The sequence below is a fragment of the Engraulis encrasicolus genome, chromosome 5 (genome assembly GCF_034702125.1).
Source record: "Engraulis encrasicolus isolate BLACKSEA-1 chromosome 5, IST_EnEncr_1.0, whole genome shotgun sequence".
NCBI classification, from domain to species: domain Eukaryota; kingdom Metazoa; phylum Chordata; class Actinopteri; order Clupeiformes; family Engraulidae; genus Engraulis; species Engraulis encrasicolus.
Window position 1 is genome coordinate 19267115 of NC_085861.1, and position 17250 is coordinate 19284364.

At 42.5% G+C, this 17250-nt stretch overlaps 1 protein-coding gene across 2 annotated transcripts; it reads right to left on the reverse strand.

Moving 5' to 3' along the window:
• Positions 1 to 4478: 4478 nt before the first annotated feature.
• trip13 (thyroid hormone receptor interactor 13) lies at positions 4479 to 17208 on the reverse strand. Of its 2 annotated transcripts, none has more exons than XM_063198865.1 (14): positions 17137 to 17208; positions 16723 to 16821; positions 16356 to 16506; positions 12668 to 12794; positions 12123 to 12178; positions 11937 to 12027; positions 11716 to 11788; positions 11083 to 11146; positions 10901 to 10987; positions 10486 to 10592; positions 10168 to 10321; positions 8962 to 9074; positions 7850 to 7919; positions 4479 to 5180 (listed from the first exon to the last, which is right to left on the reverse strand). In XM_063198865.1, the coding sequence occupies exons 1-14, from the start codon at positions 17145 to 17147 to the stop codon at positions 5085 to 5087; spliced, it is 1299 nt and encodes a 432-aa protein (XP_063054935.1). In that variant the 5' UTR covers positions 17148 to 17208; the 3' UTR covers positions 4479 to 5084. The 2 variants fall into 2 exon arrangements, with proteins under 2 accessions (XP_063054935.1, XP_063054936.1); XM_063198866.1 differs by lacking the exon at positions 17137 to 17208 and adding an exon at positions 17085 to 17106.
• Positions 17209 to 17250: the final 42 nt, after the last annotated feature.

The window sequence follows — 17250 nt, forward strand, 5'->3', positions numbered from 1 at the left end:
ACATAATAGGTTTCTATGGGCACCTAACGTGACCAGGTTCCGGTCTGCCTAAAGGGGCGTGTCATAATGCTTCTAGCATTGAATAGAACAGTCCTCAGGTCTGCCTAGGTCTGCCTAAAGGGGGATTTCCCCCCCAATAATAGAACCCGGAAACAATGGGCCAATGGAACCTCTCTCTCTCTACTCTCTCTGGTATCGTGCTGTGCCTCCCAGGCCCGCACTGGAGTGTTCTCTGGTAGGTGGCGGGTTCGAGCCCCCGAGAGGCGAACTAGCGCAGATCACTTCAGTTACACTGGTGCTATGACCCTGATGGAAGTGAGGTTTAGGACATTTACTAGAACATTAGTGAACCTTCCTCCAGAAGCCTCATAAAGTTTTGGTGCAGATGAGCTATCGGTCTGGCCCTTTAGCTCAGTGGAACCGTGCTGTGCCTCCCATGCCCAAACTGGAGCGTTAAATGCGTAGGTGGCGGGTTCGAGCCCCGTGTGGCAAACTAGTGTAGATCACTTCGGTTACACCAAGGTACACTAGCTATAGCCCACCGCCATTATAGCATCCAAAACTCAGCCGCTCTGGACAGATCGCCAAGGTCTAAAGTTGGATATCAGCCAGGATAGCAATCTGCAAGGCAAAGCTTCAAGCTAGGAGTACAGAAAAAAAAATTGTGTGTGTGTGTGTGTGTGTGCGCGCGATACAGCAGCAGTAGTGTGTGTGTGAGTGTGAGCGTGCGCACGTTTCATACAGCAGGATCAGTAGTTAGTGTGTGTGTGTATGTGTGTGTGTATGTGTGTGTGTTTGTGTGTGTGTGTGTGTGTGTGTGTCTGTGTGTGTGTGTGCGCGCGCGCGTACATACACGTGTTTGATACAGCAGAATCAGTAGTTAGTGTGTCTGTGGGGGTGTGTGTGCGTGCACATGTTTGATACAGCAGGATCAGTAGTTAGTGTGTGAATGTGTGTGTGTGTGTGTGCGTTCACACACGTTTGATACAGCAGGATGTGTGTGTGTAAGTGTGTGTGTGAGACTGATACAGCAGGATCAGAGCTTGGCTGCCTGGTTGTCAGAGGCAGCCGCTCAGATCAGTCTGACGGGGCCTGAGTAGACATTTGCATACCGTAGCTCCTTGATGGCAGCCGCCTTTGATCCGCTCTGCTGTGCCTAATCATCGGCCTCTCTTCTCCTTCTCCTCTTCCTCCCTCCCTCTTCCTCCTCGTCCTCTCTTCTCCTCTTCCTCCCTCCCCTTCCTCTCTCTTCTCCTCTTCCTCTCCTCCCCCTTCATCATCTTCCTCTCTCCTCATCTTCCTCCTACCCTTCCTCTCCTTCTCTTCAGCACCAGGGCTTTCAGCCACTCGCATTAGGAGAGAGAATCTATGCCCATCGCTACCCCCTCCCCCACCCCTCAAACCTTTATCTGTGTGCCTTGCTATGTCTCCCCCTCCTCACTCTCTCATCTCTATCTATCTCCACCTTTGTGAAATGGGGAACAACAAGAACAGAAGCAGGAAACCATAATGTGTCATTGCAGAGATACAGCACAGCACAGCACAGCAGCAAGGTTATACTGAGAGTCCATGTTGATAAGAGTTACTGAGAAGGTTCTTGTTTAAAATGAGAGTATGCATCCTGTTTTTGTGTGATTTTTCCCACTGGTTTCCGTCTAAACTCATGTAAAAGCTACTGGATGCATTTGGTTCTCTCTCTTGCACACACTTACACCCTTATGCCTCTTTTCCACTGCACTCCTCTTTTCCACTGTTTTCAGGTAGGTCTACAGCTCAACACAGCGTGACTCGGCCGCCCCTTTTCGCTTTATGATTGAGCTGTGTCATACCTATTTGAAAAGCAGAAAGTTGTGGCCAAGTCGTGCTATGTCGAGCTGTAGGCCTACTAGTAAACCGGCAGTGGAAAAGGGGCATTAGAGTCAGTGTTGTCATATCCCAAAAGAAGCCAAAATGCCTGCTAAAGAGCCACACATTAAGCTTTCATGGGCTGCCCATATCCTGACAGCCTGAGATGTGAGTCATTTTGAGGTAAGTAACTAGCACAAGCACTTTGAACAACCTACAGGACATTGCATCCAAATGGCTATTGTAAAAACAACAAGCCCTGTGCACTCACTGTAATTGGAGCTGGCAAAATTAGCACTCTCAAGAGCACAAGATGGCTCATTTTTAACACCGCAGCCTTTAGGTTGCACTGCTTCCACACCCCTCACCCTATCCACTTAACTATTTCTATAAAGTTGAACGTCTCAAACAAAGAGAGGTGTATATCTTTCTGAATTCCCCTAGACAACCTCAAACGCCCTACCTGTGTTGTTTCCATTTACGCATCCACACGCCTGGTAACTGCTCTTATTGTATTAGCATTGGCACTTAGGACAATATTCCATTGCTGAAGGCGATGTACCTGAGCAGAGCGTTGAAAGGATAAACACAATTTGTGTTTGTTTATCTTGGGGCTTCTCTGCCAGTGTCTAAGCACTCAGGTCTGTGTGATAAAACCATGTAACAATAAGGCTTTTCACTTTCTCTTCTCCCTGACCCCCCCTTTTTCCTCTGATGATTGCATTTAAACAGCTGCCCACATTGGCCGGGGAACTGAGCAGAGGAGGAGAAGAGAAAAAAAGCCACCAGACATCGTAATTACTCCTTTATTTATCAAGGCGGTTTTGTTGTTCACTTTTCTTTCACCCACCACCACCACTCTCCCTTTCTCTCTCAGCCCGTCTGTCTTGTCTGTCTCTCACTCTGACGGGTTTTTAATCGCTCTCCAGAATCACATAGAGCAGCATTATGTGCACGAGGGACAGGTGCTTACCTGCTCAGAACTCTGAGACTTGACAGGAGAGAAGGTGCTGACAAATAAGCTCATCAACCCCAATCTGAGCACTGCTGCATATTTATACCATAGCAATCAGCTTAATTATAAGGCTCTCTACAGTGCAGTGCAGTGCACTGGGACAGATAAGCAGCCACCATAAGCAGCACTCAGACAAAGAGGGGCTACACAGGCTGTTAAAGCAATGATGCACAGCAACTTGTAATTATACTCAAATGAAACAAAACAAAAAAAGATATGTGATTTTCAAAATAATAGCTGTGAAATTGGAGAAATGTCATTATAGCAGTCTGTCATTAGAGTAGGTGCTTTCTGCTCTGCTGCAGAATGGTATCTCTCAGGCAGGCAAGCCCCGCCGTGTGTCACTGGAATCCTGGGGTGCATTTCTCAAAAGAGAAGTTGTTAGCCTGTTAGCAACTTCGGTAGTTGCCAATGGGAAAATGCATTGAAAGCAACGAAGTAGCTAATGTAGTAAGAAACTTTGGTTTCGAGAAATTCACCCCTGCTTTGTAAATCAAATGACCATTTCCTGCAGAGGACAGGATCAAATAGTGGGTGTTGAGTAGCGCATTTGCATTAGATCTTAAGGCTCTGAAATGATCATCTGTGCTGTGCACACAGCATATGTGGAGGAGGAGGGAAAAAAAAAAAAAAAAAAAAAAAGGATAAACAGGTATGTGACTTAACACATCCCATTTTATGCCTGACAGCATAACAGCCTTCGGGACGAGGCTTTGAAGTGGAGTTGCGGCGTGTTGCCCAATATCAGACAAAGCCCCCATTGTCTCCAGCGACAGGCAGCAGATTGGTTTACACAGAAAGCACTCGCAGAATGCAAACCATGCAAATAAACGGCGGAAACACTCGGCCACGCACAGCACCTGGGGTTTATCCTCCACTCTCCCTCACTTGGGTTCTTCATCCTTTTACAAAATAAATAAACAAATTTATTGGCCTTTGCTTATTTATTAAGACACAATGAAATGAAAGTACAAATGCAGTGATAAAATACTTTCCTAGCAATTGAATTTTTCTTTTGGGTATGTTTGGGCTTTTGTTGATCACTTGGCAGAGTGCTCTCCCAATACTGCAATATTGCTACCCACTTCTGTTTTTGGTTTCTGTTTTTTTGGCTTTTAACACAGTTTCACTGATTAGCATCCAGCTCCACGATTTCTAACTTAATGATGCTCCTAATCCTAACCAAATCTCAATGATGGTCTTAACACATTTGCAAACATGCCTTACGTTTTATACGTCAAATTTCTCTCCAAGTGGAGTGCAGCAGAGTGCCATTTGAATCAAGACCTCCTCAATGTCAGTTTTGAAACAAAAGGCACTCAGACAAATAAATCCAGTAGGCTGTTTGTAGACAAAGATCAATACTGTACTTTATAAGCGTAACTTATTGGTTCATCGTGATACGGGTTTCATTGTTAAATTAACCGGACATGGTCAGAAATAATGTGTTTAGCTTCAAGGTAATCAACACAATTAAACACATTTCAGTTTATCAGTCCAAACTAGTCTATGCTATAATATGAGCCATTTCTGGATCTGTGTTATACCCGGTGGTCTTGTGCCCATGCAAGAATATTACTATTGTATAAACAGCTAATTACACTGAATGTCATTTAAATGATAAAAAATAGTTTTAATGAAAAGTTAATACAAACAATTAGAGGTACACAAATGATATAAAAAACTCACAACACACAACAAAACAATGTTTGGCTGAAGCTGTTGAACTTTCAACACCAGTTGACTTGTCTAAAAAAACAAACCCCACCTTAGGGAAATCTGTTTGCTTTCAAAACTGATATTTGGAATTTGGCACAGATATATTTACATACTTTATTACATTTAACAAACACAGATTGTAAGGGTTAAAATACAGAGGGGGGAAGAAAAGAAACAAAAATAAAAGTGCTAGACTTGGCCAAAGCTCCACAGTACATAGGTAGCAGTCCTGTGGTTAAATTCAAGCAACACGTTAGGGTATTTAAAACTCACTCATGTAAACAGCACAAAATTGCTGTGCCCGAGGAACTAAGATGTTGGGTCAAAATATGTATGCTTCATGCAAAACAACAAACCGTTTAGATGGATAATTTGGTTAGACAATGAACTGTATAGGTCTCTGTGTGTAAGTCAGTGTTTTAAAGAGTGAGTAAGTCATAAGTGTGTGTGTGTGTGAGAGAGAGAGGGAGAGAGAGTGAGAGTGAGAGTGAGTGTGTGTGTGTGGTCATACAGAGTTGACTAGATGTTTTCGTTCCTCTATCTGTTTATCCACAGCCTTATCCAGAGCCACTAAGAATCCCTCCAGGGAAATAGTAGGAGCCTATGAGGAATGAAAAACAGCCAAGTCAGCAAAACTATATTCTAGGGATGCATCAATACTCACTCATTATACTCTAAAGCAGGGATGTCAAACTCAGGCCCGGGGGCCAAATTTGGCCCGCGAAGCCATTTTATTCGGCCCGCGAGATCATTTCAAAGTTGTCACACATACCATTCATGTATAGAGTAACACAACTTGAACATGAAATTTGCTGTGTCACAGTATGTGCAGACACATTTGAACTGACAAATATGATGGGAAAGAGTGTATGTGAAATTTAACTATGACTATGAGGTGCATCCATGCACAATTTTAGTCCATTTTTTTAAAAATCATTGTTGAGTTTGGCCCGCGACTTCGTTCCAGATTTTGATTTTGGCCCTCAGTCAATTTCAGTTTGACACCCCTGCTCTAAAGCCTGATGAGGACGGGACTTTTATTACCTATGGACTCCTGGTTATTCGGAATAATTACGGAGAATGTCTGAGTTCTTAGTCATGTACGAATGTGCCATGTCCGTAATATGTGAGTTAATAATTCTGCCGCGAATTATCTACTGTATTTCAGCGAATAACAGACGTCCTGGGGTAATTTCATGCCCCATGCCCATATGCACGCCGTTTGCGCCTTATAATGGCTGTGAATTGAGTGAATAATAGACGTTTGCTTATCCCGTCCGAATGCACCACAAAAAAAAAAAATTGCACAGGTTGGGGGTAATTGCGAATTACCAGAGGTCCATAGGTAATTTATCCCATGCGAATCCGGCTATACTCATACATTTGCCGATACTAGGCAGGCATACTGCTATTACACGAAACAACCCAACACCTTGTCATGTTTTGTTGACTTGATAGCAGCATGGGGGAAAAAAGCGTTGCCTCATAGTACATTTACGAACATTTGAATCTACATGGAAATGGACAATAAAACCAATATCACAAGTGGAAAAAACAAGGCTATGCATAATTTTATGTTGGGGGTAAATGTATCTGTATTGGTACCAGCACCTGAAGAAAATCAATGTACTCGTACTTGTATCGATTTTCAAAAAAGTGGTATCAGTTCCGAACAGAACTGCCAGGTGAGAGAAAAAAAAAAAATCAGATACATCCTTGTAGCCTATATACTTCAAAAAAGTGCCCTTTCTAAAATATACAGTGTGACTGAAGTGGCGCACTTAAGTGGTCTTTAGTGCGTAGTGTCGCGGGGAAGTTTATAACACTAAAGTTGTGCTCACTGAAAGTGCCGGAATAGCATAGCATTATCCCACCAAAATCTCGGTTGTCTGCTCTTCACAGCTTCTTGTGCTTGTATTTACATACTGTAGCCTTCACCCAAAATACTAACTATGCTGCATAGTATATTAGAGATGTACAGGATCCAAGATCCGGTTCCGGATCCGGCAGGATAATAGGGGTTTTTCAGACTATCCGGATCCGGTTCCAGGATCCAGGATCCGGTAGCCGAGGCTTTTAAGTCAAAATAGTTTGAGCCAACGTGATAAAAAGGGCCCACGTGTGTGAGTAGGCTATGTGTTTCAACCCTTTCGTAGGATCCGGTATCCGGTTCCGGATCCGGTATCCGGTTCCGGATCCGGCAGGATCTTAAGCAGTGGATCCGGTATCCGGCAGGATCCTAAAAATCAGGATCCGGTGCATCTCTAATAGTATACAACACTTTTTCCGTGCCACTTGTGCAATTCGGGCGCTATGTTTCAGTGCGTAGGGCGCTCGCGCGGACATTTTGGTGAATTCGGTGCACTGCCGGATGCTGCCCTAACAATAGTCAAAAAAGCAGTGCGTGAACAATGGACACCGCACACACTAAACAGCTGCCATGAGGTTGGTTGTGTTATTAACGTCACTTATAGAAATAAGAGACTGTTGACAAAACTCTTCTAGAGAACTGAAGGTCACATTTCTTCCGTTACATAAAAAAATGGCGTCCATTTAGTGCATGCAGTGAGTGCGTTTTAATATGCGACCTTGCCTCCTCCACTTGCTTCTCGTCATGATGACATCACTGACAACAGCATCATATTTCAATATCTTGCAAAAGCTCAATTGTAAAGTCTTTTTCTCATTTGCAATTGGGATGGTGAATGAAAAACAGTCCCTCAAAAGTTGTTGTGGCGAGGCTGACAGCTGGGAAACTTTATCGTTTTTTCCACGGAGGAGGGGCCAGGAGGCGGGACGAGGAGACAAGCACAAGTGGAGGAGACAAGGTCACATATTGGGATGCACCCAGTGTCCATCGTTCAAGCACTGCATTTTTTCACCGTTATAAGTGCAGCATCCAGATACTTTCAGTGTACTGAATTTTCAGTTTGAGCACCCTACACACTGAAACACAGTGCCCACAGCGCATAAGACTCTATTCTGTAGATCAGTGGTGCTCAAACGTTTCGTGTCAAGTACCACCTGAGAAAATATTGAGCTCTCCGAGTACCACCTTGACAACCAACATCATAATATACTGCAACAAACTGTTCAGCCATCAAAATATGCACCAAAAATTGAAGTCCCCCAAGTACCACCAGAGACCTCTTAAGTACCACTAGTGGTACGCGGACCACAGTTTGAGCACCACTGCTGTAGATGAAGCAGAAGCAAGGTGTTCGGTGAGTGTATACTTTCTATAGTGCAGATGAAGCAACATCAGTGTACCTTCACGAAGAGGGCATGGGCCAAGAAGGGGAGCTTTCGAAGAGCCCTTCCACTCAGGCCTTTGCTCTTTCTGGAAAACAACATGGGAAAAAAAAACAATGAACGGATCTCTTCTCAAAGCACTCAATAAGGCCTTTTATAAACATATGTGGAAATGTTTTATTAAGTGACATTATTTCTTCTTCTTTTAATCCTGTTGATTCATTCCACGAGGAATAAGGGAATTTGTCATTGGATTGAAAAATACATTTTTAAGAAATCACCTCACATGTTATTGAACCAAAAACTTCTGTAACAAACCACAAGTGATAAAAGTGGCTGCTAAATGCAAAATGACTAATTAAAAAAAATGCAAAATGTCTGCTAAATGTGTTTAAGTAGGCCATGAAGCCATGAATACATTTTTTTGCAATGAATCGCCCTGAATTGGCTCAACCTGTTTTGTCAAAGACCTCCTGAGACAAAAGAGCCCCTCAACTATGTAGCTTGAGAGGAACGGAGAGTGTGAGTGTGAGTTAAAACACTTAACTTTATTCTAAAGCTCTATGATTGTGTTCGGCGACAACCAATAAGACTGTTCGTATCATCAAATGTTCATTAGGTAAACCGGAGCTGTTCTGTGATTAGTGAAATCAAACATTTCAAATATCATCTTGAAAGGGAGGGAAAAAATCCTTGGTCCAGGCACTTTTTAAATAGTCCAAAGTTTTTTTTGTTTGCTTTTTTAACTTTTTTAGATCAACTGAAGTGCCTGGACCAAGTTGTTTTATTAGAAATACTAGAAGCGCTCTACCTACTCTTCTACTGATTTCAAATATCATCTTGAAAGGGAACAAAGCAAATTCATGGAAAAACAGCTACAGTGCAGAGACCTCCACCTCAACCTGTTTGCTTTGGTTGTTTTCTGTAAGAATGTACAGCTAGGGTGCTAACTGCAGTACAAGTTGTACTCTCCTACAGTGTGTGTGTGTGTGTGTGTGTGTGTGTGTGTGTGTGTGTGTGTGTGTGTGTGTGTGTGTGTGTGTGTGTGTGTGTGTGTGTGTGTGTGTGTGTGTGTGTGTGTGTGTGTGTGTGTGTGTGGAAATGGGGCATGGAGCGGGAGTGAGACTCACATGGCGATGTTCCTGAGGGTCAGGCTCAGCTGGGATACGTTGCTCTCTTTGAAGTCCATAGTCTGCAGCTCAAACATGGTGAGCAGCTGCTGCCGAGGGTAGATGATCTGACACTGTATGCATGCGTACACACACAAGGACGGGCACACGAGAGAGAGAGAGAGAGAGAGAGAGAGAGAGAGAGAGAGAGAGAGAGAGAGAGAGAGAGAGAGCACGCGCACACAAACCGAAAATCCTATAAGTAAGCCTGACCATAGGAAACCCCTACAGATGGCGACCATCTCCGGCTTCACACACTTCCTTCTACATAATTTAAATAACAAAACTAATGCATATACAGTTCAATCAACCAATATACTGTGTTTATACGTATATACAAACAAAATCACCACTCAAAATACAGTGTATGTTGATATACTCTAATACACGTATGACGAGGTGAAGGCTGCCATATGTAAAAAACTGAACTGATGTAGCAATGTGCGAAGCCGAATCAGAGCATGTGAAGACAGAATAAAGCAGTATATAGGGATGGGAATCGTTAAGGATTTCACGATTCCGGTTCCCTTATCAATTCTTCGAAACGATTCGATTCCTTATCGAATCTCTTATCGATTCTCATTTGTGGAAATTAAATAAACTATTAACTATTAACATAAAACCAAGCTGAACTTTGCTTTGGTACCGTCAAAACTTTTAGCGGTTCAAACGAGTGGCTGCTTTTGTTTGCTGTTGGCCTACTAAATTAGTAGTGCTTGCTGGAATCCACCAAGTGGGAGAGTTACAGGTGTGTGCCGCGTTAATGCTTGGAATCGATAAGAGAATCGTTAAGTAAATTGCCAAACGATTCCATGGAATCGGGATACATGGAATCGGTTCTCAACAGGAACCGATTTTCGATTCCCATCTCTAGCAGTATAATAGATATAATAGATTATAGTCCGTAACCCATCATTATCTTTTATTAGATTATAATCTGTAATCTACCATTATATTTTATTAGATTAAAATCCATAGACTGCCATTATCTTTTATTAGATTAGACCAGCGTAGCTATACCATACTTTACTGTTAAGGCTATAATGCAATTTAAACAAATATAATCTGAGTGTGTAAACTCTAATCTACTATAACCTCTAATCTATGATAAACTACAATAATCTGTGCTACAATAATAATGTGGTAATCAGCCACAGCCCGCTGTACCTTCATCAGTTCCTCCAGGCAGGACTGGTAGATGCCAAAGATGGCTTCTGTTGAGGGAGGCCCGATGTACTGCTTAATGTCTGCGCGGTCCACAAAGGCCAGGTCAATCTTCTCAGACACATTAGAGGTGGTCAGGATGACTACATTGGGATGTCTGGGGAGTGGGGGATAAGGAGAGGGGTTGTCAAATGAGTCGTTTTTCCATGGGCCCTTTTCATTTAAACCTATTGTTTACATGTTAACAAGAAGACAAAACCAATACACTTTCAAAAAATATCCATGCACGTGTAAACCACTTCAAAAAGAAGGCATTCTGACCGCTTGATTTGGTCTAGCTGCGTGAGGACGGCGTTGACGACGCGGATGGCATCCGAGGGTTCCGTGCCAGCTTGCGACGCGTTACGGGCCGTCGTTAAGCTCTCCACCTGCACACCCAACACACAATGGCAACACTCATCAGTATCAACTCAACTCCATCTCAAAAGTTTCGCAGCTTATATCATTTACTCGAACAAAGCCCTGGGCCACATTCCAGCACAACATCTAAAGAAATTCCTGCTGTATTATTATGATTGAGATTTTGTACCGAGCAGGTAATGGCAAATCACTTAATTCACTGCAAACAGACCTGGAGCCAAGTTGTGGTTTTACAGACTAAGCCTTCAAAAGACTGACAGGCAGCCGGTGGAGGCCTTACAATACTCGGCAGTGAAATAGCAGAGGAGTTGCTCACCTCGTCAATTAAAACAAAAACAAGAGCATCTTTGTCGTCTATCAACTGCTGAATGTTCTGGAACATCCGTGTGACAAGTTTCCCACTCTGCAACCAAGAACATGCATGTCTCAACCACTACTTTTTGAACAATGCCAAAATGAAAGTGGAGCACAAAAGATGAAGAGTGAAATTAAACACACCTCCGAGAACCACTTAGAGAAAAGACTGTGGCTGTTTATCTCCACAAACTGGCCGTAAGTGTACCTGTCATTCAAGAATTAACAGTTTATTTGTCACATATTTTGTTAAAGGTGCACTGTGTAGGATTGTGGCCAGAGTAAGTATTGCAACTGTGCTGCTCATTGACAATGTGCTGCCTATTGCCAAATTTGATCTTCTCATGAATACTAATAAATAATAAACCAATATTTACTAGTATGACCAAAGTACAGTAAGTTTTGTAGCGAACAATCTATTTCTGGGAATTCAAAATGGCGGACCATGGAGAAGATCCCCCTTTTCATGCAAGTAAAATGCAATTTCCCAGTCATAATGAATACTTAGAATTTAATGGTGGTGGTAAATATTTGTTAAAAAGGTAACATTCGTAAATGGGCACTGGGCAGCATGAATTCTGGAAATGAACTACTAAAGACATTACACAGTGCACCTTTAAAACACATACTGTAACATGCGGTGAAATGCTACCTAAACAAAAAAAAAACAGACACACCCATGAGAATATATATATTTAGGAAGATGAAGGCTGGCAAACAATTAGGAGTGTACATGGAGAGGGCAGAGTATCCATGAGAAACACTGGCTCCCCATACCTGTTTGACAGCCTGATGGAAAGCTTCTGGGCGAGTGCTTTGCACAGTGACGTTTTCCCTGTGCCCGGGGGTCCTGGCAGGATACCATTACATACATCCGTGAAACACAATTAGCGCACACATCACATCAGCTGAACAAACACGGGTTCTACTATAGCAGACACATCATATCTGGGTCATTCGTGGCACACATGAAACCAAATCCTTGTGATCTCTCCTACCGTGAAGTAGAACCACTCTGTTCCATGCAATCAGGTTGCTGTCCACATTTTTGTCCGAGAAGAAAATCGTTGTGGACACGTAGTCCAAAAGCTGTCAAGGTGACAAAGGAAAGGTTTAATAATATGTATTCATATCGTGTAAAATTATGCTGTTGTCGTACATAAATTGATTTTTATATATATTACCTGAGTTTTGACTTCACCATCATAGACAAGGCTCTCCCATATACCATGGAACTCAGCTGTAAGTAAAAGAAATACAGCTTGACTTCATGAAAACTATATGTACAAATGAAGTGCAAAAATAGAAAACGCTGCAATTACTTTTCAAAACTTTGCAGATAATGTGATAATAATACACAAATGTGTCCTAAACTTAAAGTACACGATTTCATGGCAAACATCTCCACACTCCTCTTAGGAAGCAAGTGTTATGATAAGGTAGCCATGGAAATAAGTCTGAAGATAAGCAGACTGCGAGTCCATATCTAACCCTTACCAGGAGGAAGGATGCCTGTATGCTTAGAATGCCTCTTTGCCTGGAGTTCACTTGATCAAGGCACTTAACCTACCTGTCCACCAAGGACTGAAACCAATAAGTTAACCATGTACCCAACAACTGTATGTGGCTTTGGATAAAAGTGTCCACTAATTCTAGGGTAATGTAATGTATTCTTCCATCTATGGCACTGGCAGTCTGGGTAAAGCAGACGGGTGCTAAACGGGGCCACCTGCTGGTAGAAGCCAGGAACTAGCTGCCGACAGCTCTTGGCCCTCCTCCAGGGCAAGCATGCTGGGCTCATCTTCACTCAGGGAGTAAACATACACAGTCAGATTGCAATTCTTCAAATCAATTGGCTGGAAAAGAGCAGAGAAGACAATTAAATAATTACTTTCTGTCAGTTTTGGTGACAGTCAATGTGCTCATTATGGATGTGTGGATCTGAGCTTCACAAGCTAAAAATTCTGCCTGAAGGTTTCAACCTGATGATTCTTCACAGATATAAATATCACACAAGTAGATCAACTTATTATGCAACCTCTTAAATGCAATTTGTAAAAGAAACGAATAGCTGGGTTTTACTATTTCAATTTGAATGATCAAGCTAGTAGCTCTACACAGCTTAGAAAACTCTACAATCATCCTGCCAGGCTCATTGGAATGACCGTCAAGAGTTCACCCACAACCAGGGCTCTAAATTAACACCAGCCAACCGGCCAAATGCTGGTGAAATTTCAGTTTAGCTAGTAGAAAAGACCAACCTACTGGCCACTTTTACCCATTAGTGACTGTGTTTGGCTAGTAAGATCAACACCTACTGGCCATCTTGGCTAGTGATGCAAATGTTAATTCAGGGTATCTGCACATTTTTGCTCACCCAATTTAATTCTTTTTAATACCATTTTTAATACCTCCAACAAGAAAATTAATACCACTACACGGGGTGTGTGCATGTGCACGTTACATGGTATAGTTATTACATTGCTATAATGCAATGTAATACATATATACAATAAAAGTATTATTATGACTATTGTGCTAGTAGTGAAGCCTAATGTGAACACATGTAAGCAGCAGCTAGGAAGAACTGATCTGGAAGCCTATGGAGACCAAGCTTGCCGAATTGCATACAAGCAGGAATTAAGTTAATGGGGGGGCCTAATGTTTCTCCCTCAGCCTCGCACATGCTTTAATAAGCCTATGAAATAAAACTGAGCATGCATTCACGCTGCTCTCTGTGTTATTTCATTCTCACTGCCAGCTCCCTTTTGCCATTGACATTTGCCATGACTTGTTAAAGAGGTTTCTGCCCCTCCCTTAGAATAATGTATTATTTAAAATCAAAGTAGCCTGCATCTGTGTTAAAATTACAGTTGATCTGGCTGCTGCCCAGAGGGCCCAAGCTCCAATAGCCTATTATTGGTGTGCTTAATTTAACCAAAGAGATGCAAACACAACAAAAAAGAGCGAGGTGACACAAACTAGTTTGAAACACCATTAGGCCTAACCCATTTCTTATAAATTCCTTCAAAACTGAAACCATTTCAAAATTGTGCATGTTTGAAAGTTTGATGACATTTCATCAAATACCTTCAATTAGAAAAATAAAATAAAATGGGCAACAATTGACCATTCATAATGGATAAATAGTTGAGTGCACATTAGCCTACTATGAGTAGAGGCTATAACACCTGTTGATTAAAAAGGGTTAAAAAGGAACGGCTCTGGGCTGCTCCTCCTTTCCCCCCCACTGTGCTTTCATCATAGAGACGGTGGCATCTAACAAGAGGCGTTCTACTTTCAGTTTAGCAACAAGTCCTTCTTCGGAGCGGCGAGAGCAAGAAGCAGCAGCAGCTTCATGTGAATACCACAAGCATTTCACCGTGCTGACAGGCGACTAAAATATAAGCTACCGATCCACACGCCACGCGGTTACCGATTTGGACATACTCGCACATCCTCATTGCGTCATTTAGACTCGTAAACTCCGGTTTATTACATTTAACACACATTTCCACCGCTTGCAACTTCACTACACCCGGGCACACTTCCGAGTGCGTTGCCTAACCGTAGTGATACGAAGCTCGGAGACTTAAGAATATTGCACGATTAAACTGCTAATCTAAATTGCAATCATGGCATTCATGAAATTATATGCGTTAGCAAACGCTACACTCAAACTCAGACTTTCGACGAGTAAAGCGGTACCACAGAAATATCCACGCTGCATTTTGGTTGATGAAATGTAAAGTCTCAAATCTTTACTGCGGTCACACGCATTGTGGTCGATGGAATTAACTTGGTCAGCCATCGTCATCAACCAGTAGGGGGATCCAGACGAGGGGGTCTGCTACCTGGCCGCCTGTTATTTACTGTCGAGTGCCTTGTTTCCTACCCCAGGCATGTTCCGACTCGGAGCGCTTGTTGCCGTCTGTCTTTGTGATGGAAAAATGTTTTTACGTAATTTAACTGTCCAAACATCTATATATTAGGCTACTACATTGTGTCCGGATGAAATTTAATGCCAATCCTTTGGAAAATTAATGCCACACCTCGAAATTTAATGATTTTTAAAGCCTTAAATTGCAAGTTCTGTATTTAATGCTTTTTAATGCTTTTTAATGCCCGCGGGGACCCTGTCATTTAGAGCCTTGCCCACAACCCCAGTGATAGTCACTCAATCACAGTCTCATTTAAAATGAAAAGACCCTATTGTTGTCTGTCTATAGTCCCACACTAACTTAAAACGTGATTTCAGCCAAACGCAACCCTGCAACACTTAATTCTGTATGAGCAGAAAAATGTTCAGATAGGAACATAAACATGTGTCAAGTGTCAAGTGTAGAGGCAAGCAGTAAACATGCCAATTATCACCTTGGATTGTATGCCAGAGAATGTCAAAAACCCAATTCAGAAGTAAGAACCCTGCCACATTTTCCTTCCAACCTCGGCCGGCGCAAGGCATAGGCAGAAGTCTGGGAGTGCCAATAATGCCCTCATGTTTATTCATGGGCACTCAGTATAGACCCGTTCAGAGTCGACGTGCTCATGAATACGCGTGCATCGTCGACTCAAACACACCAGAGATATTGGAAGGATATTACGAGAGACTCCACATTTCTGGGTGGTACTGCACTCTAGGGAGAGTGCAGACTCCATTCAGAAAGAACGGGCTGCTGCGCTCAGAGCCATATCTCGACAGCGGCCACTAGGAGAACTGCAGGCATGGGTAAAATCGGGAGTGGTGATTCTGTATTTAATACTGGGTGACAGTGCAGACACTAAAGAGAGAAAAACTGCCGTTCTGAAACGTGTACATTGATAAAAAATAGAGATTCCGAAAAGTACACTTGTTATGCTATTTTGAAAGGGAAGAGGCTGTTCCAGAAGCATAGGAGATGTTTGTTGTTACAAGACATTAAACTACTGACTGGACAGATGACATCGCCAGGAATACCCGTGCCCGCGGTGCCCACAGCATATCTGAGGTTAGCGCGAGCATCCGTTATCTTATTTTGGAAAAAACACCTGTCGAGTCTCTGTACAAGTGAACGGAGCATGTACGATTTTGAGGCAGCAGTGCGCACGCAGCCAAATTACGTCATACCTGTTTACAAACTCTAAAGGGGTCTATAGGTAGTAGTTACTAGAGCAGCTGTGCTCGATCAGATGCGTGGTACTATGTGCACAGATGCCAAACTTCTAAATACACAAAAAGGAAAGGGGGTGCTCACCTAGGGCAGCAAATGGACTAGAACCGGCCCTGCTTCACTAACTGGTCTACCTGTCTTGAGTTCTCATTATGATCAACTGATTCAGAGCTGGTTGGAAAAATATGTGGCAACGTTTTCACATTCTCAACCCTGGATTGAGACATTTGATTGATTACATGCCATCGTGCTGCTGCCAGTGCCCACCTCTCTTTCTGCATCCACAATGGCCACAGACTCTACATTCGCACTGAGGAAATCTTCATCGAACTCAGTCCACTTGTAGTTTCCGAATACCATGCGGTGTCGGTTCAGTAGTGCCAGTGTGCACTTTCTTATTTCAGATCTCTTTGCAGTGCTGTTAGGGCATATCCAACACAATTGTCATTAAAGAAACAAAGTGTGTTTGTAAACAGACCAAACCTAGTGTAAATATTCACAGTGGAAAGGTGTTGAATTGTATGGCATAATGCTGGTGTTTTGTATAAATATATCTGTTCATCTCAAAAGAACATAAACACGATCAAGTAAACATTTCATTCAGCGTTGACAATACAAAACTGAAGCACTATACCTGCTGGATTTTACACTGACTTCAACGTGAATATTTTTGCTGACGCCACCACCGTTTTGAAGAGGCTCGCTGAAGACTTCCATTCTGTCACCATCCATTCTGAAAGCAAAACAAATGTCTGCCAATGTCCAACGTATCCATGGCGGTTTATTCCAATCCTTTCTTTTTATGCTACACATAATTGGTAGACGAGCTAGAGTTGTTAACTAACATTAATGTCATTTATCCACTACTGACTACTTCTGACATTAGCAAAACTTTTCACAGCTAGCTGCTGGCTTCCCAGAAGCTCCCTTACTTCAACAAATTTGTATCTGTTTACCACTATTATCTAAATAGTACAAATGAATTGACTCACGGACCTTTAAAAAGGGAATAAACATCAAAAACAATGTAATGAGCAGACAGCCTCACCTGACATCCATCTGAAGACACTTGAATTTAGCGCGCAGCGGAGAGTTTCACTGAACCGGAAGTAAACAATAGTTATTTATTATTTGCTCCGGAAATAACTCTGGTAGTGGTGGG